The 8535-nt window shown below is 48.7% G+C and overlaps 1 protein-coding gene across 4 annotated transcripts in view; it reads right to left on the reverse strand.

Annotated features, from left to right (window-relative positions):
* Positions 1-875: 875 nt before the first annotated feature.
* Positions 876-8535, reverse strand: part of Abcb9 (ATP binding cassette subfamily B member 9) — a 52537-nt gene continuing 44877 nt past the window's right edge. For 3 of the 4 annotated variants that reach the window (XM_031337906.1, XM_031337904.1, XM_031337905.1), the window contains exon 12: positions 1046-2117. In XM_031337906.1, coding sequence (XP_031193766.1) covers positions 1857-2117 — 261 coding nt within the window. In that variant the 3' untranslated portion in view covers positions 1046-1856. Of the gene's footprint in view, positions 1015-1045; positions 2118-8535 lie in introns of those variants that run through there. The other variant, XR_004109577.1, reaches the window with a different exon arrangement.

The raw sequence follows: 8535 nt of genomic DNA on the forward strand, positions 1-8535 counted from the left end.
GGGGCCATCAGCCAAGGAGCAACAGGAGTCACCAGAATTTGGAAGGGACACATAAGATTCTCCTCCAGGGCCCCATGACACCCTACATTAGATTTATTGTCTCCCAAACTATGAGAATGTACATTTCTTCAGAGTGGGGTCATTACAACAAGAGGAAACAGATGACCCGTGCCCACCCCAGAACCCCCATGGAGGTAAGAGCACAGAGGCAGGAAGTTCTTGAAATGCATCCCCCTTTACAGTTGGGGAAATCGAGGCCCATTCCGTGAAATGGAAGAGCACCTCCGCATCTCAGCTTCCTGTCGACCAGTTCAGCTCATCAGTGTACCTTGGCGGGTCTTTACAACATTAAAGAGGTATTTACAAGATGTAGTATTTACAACTTGACACAAACCTTGACACGCCTGGTAAGAGGGAATCTCCGTGAAGCATTGTCTCTGTCAGATTAGGCTCATGGGCAGAATATCCACCTGGGACCCCAGACGTCGCAAGTTCATGGTCAGCTCACCAGGAAGAGACCCTGTCTCTAAGCCCAAGCTGAGGCAGGTGGTGGTGTCCCACACCTTTAATCCTAGCACTCAGGAGGCAGAGGGGCCATAACTAGATTCCTCAGCCAAGACAAAAGTCAGGTTTAATCTCCTGCTACTGGGGCTGTGGACCAGTCCAACAAGTCCAAGGTGGTCTTCCTCCCCTAACTTAGGGTTGGTCGGTTGAACAAAGGGCGGTCCACACGTTTGGGATAAATAGGTCCTACCTTTTAATTCTTTTAACTGACAAGAGAAAACAGTGATAGTAACAGTGTTTTCTCTACCTCAAACTGGGAGGGGGGAGGGGGCGGGGGGGGGGGACAGATGCTGTCAGATTGTCCTTAGCGTCCTTGGAAACTCAGGAGTCGCTGGTAGGTGGAGTCAGTTTACACACACATCTGCTCAATTTCTCGGGATGTGAACACCACGGACAGGGACTCCAAGACGCAGCACCAAACTGCTTGTGCAGCTGTGTACTGTGCAAGGCCTGGAGGAGAGCCAAGGAAAACACAGCGGGGTAGAGGTCAGAGGTAGTACACTTTATTGACCCACTTCTCCCAAAATCTTGAAACCAAGGACAAAGCCAGCCCCTGGGCATTGCCTTGGTCCCCCGCCACCAATCTGAGACTATATCTTACAAACAACAAGGTTCCTCCGCAGAGTTGCAGGGTGGACAGGAGGGAAGGTGCCAGCCAGGGGAAAGGATGAAGGGGTTCAAGTGCTGGGTGCAGGGCTGAGGGCACTCTGAGGCCCACCAGGCCCGGCCAGCCCCTCCTCTGCTGAGGTTCAGGTGGTTCACAGTGAGACTGGCTTTGATTGGCAGGGGGGTGATGGGCAGTGGGCCACCTCCCACTCTCTTGCCCCACCTCTGGCCTGACTCACAGAGCCGGGAGACTGAAAGGATGGGAAGGCCAACCCTTGTGTCCCCCTAGGGGACAGGGAAGCTGCTTCTCCCGAGAGGCAAAGGGTAGTGCTTAGTTCTTTCCCAGACATCCTCCAGGCAGTTAGAAAGGGTCCTGCACTCTTGGCTCAGAAGTCTTGGAAACATCTTAGTGAGCTTGCTCACTACCAGTCCCCAAAAAAAGTGTTTTTGAAATCTAGGAGTTGACTGGAGTGCGTTGAACTGAGCAGTGAAAACCCTGGTAGCTTGGTTTAAAAAGGCTGCTCTACCTTGGCAGGCCTGGAGGAGCCAAGAAGGACACAGTAGAAGGGGGTAAGCCCATGGCCGCTGGCGGGTGCCTGGGGAGCAAGTGGACGGAGGCAAGATGCAGGAAGCAAGAGTGGGACGTGGCAGGTCGCCTCCAGAGCTTCAGCCAGGGGGGGCCACTGTCAGGCCTTGTGTTCAGTGTTGCTGGGTGCCTCCTTGTGGCCAGCTGTGTAGTCCAAGGGGTGCTCGAGCCCCAGCATCTGACGCTGCACCAGCTTGGCATAGAGGCCGCCCTGTGCCAACAGCTGCTGGTGTGTGCCCTGCTGGACCACACGGCCCTTGTCTAGCACCACGATGAGGTGCGCCCGCTCTACCGTGCTCAGCCGGTGTGCAATGATCAGCACCGTGTGTCTCTGCAGGTTGCCGTGGATGGCCTGCTGGATCTACAGGAATAAGGACCGAAGGTGAGCAGGCTCGGGGCTACACAGCATCACCCTCCCCTCAAAACCCACTGCCCTGCTGCCACCTACCCCCTGCTGCCACCTGACATTCAGTTCTTGGGCTGTAAAAGGAGGACCAAGACAACTCAATTCCCGGACTGGATTTCTATTCCAGACAGCCCAGGTGTCGGGGTGGGGGTGGGGGGGTTACCTGAGGGACTAGAGATCTTTGCCCTCTGCCTCAATGCCCAGGGCAAGAAAAGCAGTCTACTCATTTCCCTTAACATTTACTCATGCTTGCTTATGTGTGTGTGTATACACCTGTGTGTGTCTATGTATGCACAACTGGTCTGTGTGCACATGACACTGAACACCCAACACATGTGGAGGTCAGAGGACAACCTGTGGGAACTGGCTGTCTCCTGCCATGTGGTATCCTGGGACTAAACTTGTCAAGTTTCACATGGAGTACCTTCACCTGCTGAGCCACTCATTGCTTTTTAAGACAGGGTCTTAATGTAGCCCAGGCTGGCCTCAGACCTCATGTAGCTGAGAGAGACCTTGCTCCTCCTGCTTCCTGGAGGGCTAGGATGGGGGGCGGTGTGCACTGCCTCTCCAGGCTCCTTAGTGTTTCAGTCAGTTCTTGCCAAACACCTGCTTCCACTGGCTTCTCCTCCTGCTTTGAGATTTGATGCATATTGTAGGAGTTTCTCACATAGTGTGGCCAGTCTCTCCCTTTCTCTCTCTCTCTCTCTCTCTCTCTCTCTCTCTCTCTCTCTCTCTCTCTCTCTCTCTCTGTCTGTGTGTGTGTGTGTGTGTGTGTGTGTGTGTGTGTGTGAGCTGCCCGGCTTCTCAGAGAGTCCATAGAACTACACCCCAAGGAGGAGGCAGGAGGGACTTTATGGTTAGTAGTAAAGTAAGGGCCGCAGCAGACATAGCACACACGTGCACAGTGTGGATGGCAGAGGGGAGGGCAGGGGTGAAAGGAGAGGTGGGAACCACGAACTTTCTGCTTTGTTTTCTTTAAACTCGAAAAGTCTGGAAAAATAAAAACAAGTGACTTATTACAAAAATTCCAAATAGTCCATGAAGACCTGAGGCACCTGCCTCTTCATTGCTTCTCTCCACCTCTCCCACACGTGGACCTTTGGTTTTGAACTCTGTAACCCAGCCGCTCAACTCCTCACAGCTCACTCCTTTGCCTTCAGGACTTAGCTGAGTAGTGGGTGACCTCACTGTGAGTGCCACAGAGTACCTAACGACTCCATACAGCCCCCAAGACGATGCTACTGTGCTGCAGAGGGACTCCTAGATGTCCTCCTGAGAACGCTCGGTGTGGGCGTTTTCATCTCCTATCTGAGTCACTCACTACCTGCCATGGCCCCGCTCTCTTCCCTAGTGAATTTACTAACAAGGGCTCGAGACGTGTACCCTTCTGTAACTCTTGCGACATACATAGAGCTCCCACAACCACAGACGTCTCTCAAGGGCCTAAGAGCATTATTCCTGAACATGACTATAGAGAGGGAGTCCCGTCACCATCCTTTGTAGGAAGACAGTCAGCTTCTATCACTTCTGTTGGACACGGACACTCTGCCATTCTGCACCTGTTCTGTCCTTCCCGCTCTCCTGTGCTGTGGCTTTAAATACCTGTTTCCTCTGCACCAGGAAAATGAAGCTCAGCTGTGGCTAGCTTCCAAGCACTCGCTGATGCCCAGATGTGTTTACGCTGGACAGTGGCTGCCTATCCCATTCCCGGTATTGAATGATTGACGGGTTTTCTCTGTATCACAGAGACCCCAGGCTGTTTCCTTGTTTGTGACCTGTCTGTCCCATGGGAGTGGAAATGCCACGGGGACAGAGGTCTTGTTTGTGTGGTTAGCCTTTCTCTAAGACTCCAGTGTCTAGAGTGGTAGGTACCTGGGGCCTGGGACCAGGTCAGTTGCCATCTGTGTGAGAACGGAGTGGCCCTTGGAGGGATGCACCACTAACCAACATCAAGGTCATGAGCACTGAATGAGGGCTGCAGGAGGGAGGCTGTGTCTGCAAAGGCTGGTGGACTAATAGTTCTAACAGACAGTTCTAATAGAACTGCCGTCATGTGCAAAGACTGAAAGGTTGCTGGGCCTAATTACAACTTAAATGGGGCTAGCTTTAGCCCCCTAAATAGTCACTCTTTGCCTACCTGTGTCTGATCTAACACCCTGTGACCAACAGAGAAGCTGAGATTGCCCCTCTTGGCTATAACCCATCTCTCTGTTTCCAATTTGTTCTGTTACTGCTTCCATGTTCAAACATGGAATTTGGGATAACCTAAATCTATGTGCCCAGTCTGTAAGCTCCAATAAGCGCTCTCCCTCTGCAGTGAGAGCCATGGATATGCGCTGACGGTACCTGGTATGGGCTCCAAGAACCATCATCCACTTTCACCAGAGGAGTCACGTAGATAGAAGCGGGGTACAGCCAGAGTCCCAGTGAGCGTAAGCCATGCAGCACTCTCCTCAGCTGTGTTGTGATGGTCCTTTCCTGGTCACCCTCAGGCCTCCCTCGGTTGGGTCCATGGCCCATTTGTTTATCTAAGCTCCTGTAGTATATCCTTTGAGCAGGCTTTGCTTTTAGAGTATTTAATTGTCTGTTGTGTTTGCTGTGGAACATTTTGGTCTAGCTGTCTGGGTTTGGGTGTTAGATACTGCCCAGCTTGTTTCCAGTTTCCTGCTCTAGATGTCTGAGGGCACTTGGCTGTCTATCTCTTTGGATTTTTTTTTGGAATACTTCGATTTGCTGCCAGTTGACTTTGTCTCCTGACTTTTCCTCAAACAAATATGTTCCGGGCTTCTGCCTCTTGCAGCCTTAAGCTGAGGACTTTCCTGGAGCCTGGTAATAAAGGTAAGAGGCACGAGATCTCCCACTCAGGGGGCAGACATACTCCATTTCTGGGTCAGGAGGAACATAACTGGCCCAGCTGGGAAGGCACATTTGGTCACCCAGGGTCTTGACTCTTGAGTTATGGACATGTTCATGGTCACTCCAGAGCAGCGGGAAGATGTTGCTTTCAGGTGAAAGCAGAAACATTCTGTCCCCAAAGCAGAACACAAACCTCACCCAAAACACACACAGAGAGGCTTGGTTATTGTTACTGTTTTGAGACATGGTTTCTCTGTGTAGCCCTCGCTGTCCTAGAACTCAGTCTGTAGACCAGGCTGGCCTTAAACTCAGAGATCTGCCTGCCTCTGACTTCTAAGTGCTGGAATTAAGGTGTGTGCCACCACCTCTGGCTCTTGCAATTTTTCAAAGGAAGGAAAAAAAATGAGAAAAAGCTTTAAATTGTTAGGGGATAAGCCCTGTGTGTATCGGGGCAGGGGCCGGTAGGGTCTATGTGATGGTTTACAGACTTCAAACTTGAAAGTTTTTGAAACTATGAGAGATCGAATTACAATCACTTGGCTTTATGGTTCCCTCAATGGGGAACATAAAATTCCTAAACAGGAATGTTTTTCAGGCAATAAAATAATCATGAATGGGCAACCTGCTTAAAATCATGTAAGAAAGGAAAAGAAATTATAAAAGTGATAACTTGGGCTGGCGAGATGGCTCAGCAGGTAAGAGCACTGACTGCTCTTCTAAATGTCCTGAGTTCAAATCCCAGCAACCACATGATGGCTCACAACCATCCGTAATGAGATCTGACACCTTCTTCTGGTGTGTCAGAAGAAAGCTACAGTGTACTTATGTATAATAATAAATAAATCTTTAAAAAAATGATAACATACAAAAATTAGTAATATTATATATGAGTTATATATTATATATGAGTTATGGTTAAGAGAATCTATGGCTCTTGTAGAGGAGCAGAGTTTAAGTCCCACACCCCACATGGTGGCTGACAACCATCTGTGACTTCAGTTTCAGGAGGTTTGATACCCTCTTCTGACCTTGGTGGACATCAGGCATGTGCATGGTACACTTATATACATGAAGGAGAAGCTCACACATAAAAATAAAATTAATAAATTGAGTAAATTTTTTTTAACATTGAGGTTATAAGGGAACTAAGGGTCAATCAGCCCCCACTCATCTCTTTATCTAACAGAGCAAAATTCTTCAATCAAAGGAAAACATTATGGCCTGTATTAAAATAAAAGCTGAAAGCTGGGCAGTGGTGGCGCATGCCTTTAATCCCAGCACTTGGGAGGCAGAGGCAGGTGGATTTCTAAGTTTGAGATCAGCCTGGTCAGCCAGAGCTATACAGAGAAACCCTGTCTCAAAAAAAAAAAAAAAAAAAAAAGATAAAAGTTGGAGAGAAACGGAGACTGCATGTTGTATTAAATCCCATTTTGAAGGCCACTTTCTTTTGAGTAAGACACTGGGTGTCTCTTACAGTTTCTCCTGGAGCAGCTTTCCTTTTACCCCTATGCTTAAACCTATGTTAAAATCTTTATTATACTAGCTTGCCCAAAGGTTCCATTCAGAACAGAGCTGCTTGGCCTGAGCCAAGGTCCCTAGGGCTCAGAGAACTCCTTGGATCACAGGAGCTACACAGGGGTCTTCCTTGCCGGTGGGTATCTCTGTCTACGGTGCTGCTGGTGCACCTTGCCCCTTACCTGGGGCTCCTTAGCTGCTTTTTCTGGCCAGAGAAGGCCCTCTTAGTATTGGACCCAGCTGCTGTATGTGTGTGATTAAGCTTTACACTCACAGAAGCAGTTCTGGTCCTAGGGCCTCTACGGATGCCTGGCGGGAAACAGCAGTGATGAGCAATGCTGCAGTCAGGCCTGGGATCCCAGGCAGGGACCTGACTCCAGACTGACAGAGGGCCAGCTGATACCTGATCCCAACACCACTTCTTTCCTCTTTCTCTTAAATGCAGACATCAGTCTGGCGTCTCCTCTCCCTCAGCTAGTTAAGCTCTTACAAACACAAAGTCATATTACTTTTCAGTCTCCACGATGAGCTTTGCTCTTTGTGCCACTGAGCCGTTCTCCCACCTTTTTTTCTTCTTTTTTTTTTTTTTTTGTTTTTTTGTTTTTTTGTTTTTTTTTGTTTTGTTTTGTTTTTTTTCTGAGACAGGGTTTCTCTGTGTAGACCTGACTGGCCTGGAACTTACTCTGTAGACCAGGCTGGCCTGGACCTCAGAGATCCACCTGCCTCTGCCTCCGAGTGCTGGGATAAGATGTGTACCATCACAACCCACTTTTTAAACTTTTTTTTAAAAGGTCATTTTATTTTTTAATTATATATATGGAGTCCAAAGAGGGCATCAGGTCCCCTGGTACTAGAGTTGTGGGTCCTGGGAACTGAGTTCTGGTCCTCTGTAAGAGTACACAGACTCTTAACTACTGAGCCATCGCTACCTTTTTGAAGTGGACATAATTGTATAGCTGTGTTATGTGTGTGTAGGATTATTTTCATATGTTGTTTGTGTGAAACAAAATTTAATACTGGCTACTTCAGTCAGTTTTTTTTAAATGAACTTTTATTTTGTGTTTAATTATTTTTGGCATGCCTAATTAAAATATACATTCAAGGCCAGGTGGTGGCACACACCTTTAATCCCAGCACTCAGGAGGCAGAAGCAGGCAGATCTCTGAGGTCTAGGCCAGCCAGGGTTACACCAAGAAACCCTGTCTCGAAAAAAACCTAATAATTATGATGATAATAAGAATAATGCCGGGCAGTGGTGGCTCACACCTTTAATCCCAGCACTTGGGAGGCAGAGGCAGGTGGATTTCTGAGTTTGAGGCCAGCCTAGTCTACAGAGTGAGTTCCAGGACAGCCAGGGCTACACAGAGAAACCCTGTCTCGAACCCCCCACCCAAAAAAATGTTCCTAGGGCTGGTGAGATAGCTCATCAGGTAAAAACACCAACTACTCTTCGGAAGGTCCTGAGTTCAATTCCCAGCAACCACATGGTGGCTCACAACCACCCGTAATGAGATCTGATGCCCTCTTATGGTGTATCTGAAGACAGCTACAGTGTACTAATATAGAATAATAATAAATCTTTGGGCTGGAGCTAGCAGGTACTGAGTGGGGCTGACCAGAGCGAGCATGGTGTATTGGAGTGAGCAGAAGTCCTAAAGTCAACTCCCAACAACCAGATGAAAGCTCACAACTACCTGTACAGCTACAGTGTGTGCTCATATACATTAAATAAATAAATAAATACATCTTTAAAAACATGTTTCTAGCCAGAGGTGGTGTATGCCTTTAATCCAAGAACTTTGGGAGGCAGGTGGAACTCTGAGTTGAGAGCCAGTCCGGTCTACATAGTAAGAACCTATGTCCTGCCGGGTGGTGGTGGCGCTTGCCTTTAATCCCAGCACTTGGGAGGCAGAGGGAGGCGGATTTCTGAGTTAGAGACCAGCCTGGTCTACAGAGTTGAGTTCCAGGACAGCCAAGGATGCTCAGAGAAACCCTGTCTCAA

Source organism: Mastomys coucha, unplaced genomic scaffold, assembly GCF_008632895.1.
Source record: "Mastomys coucha isolate ucsf_1 unplaced genomic scaffold, UCSF_Mcou_1 pScaffold22, whole genome shotgun sequence".
In the NCBI taxonomy this organism is placed as follows: domain Eukaryota; kingdom Metazoa; phylum Chordata; class Mammalia; order Rodentia; family Muridae; genus Mastomys; species Mastomys coucha.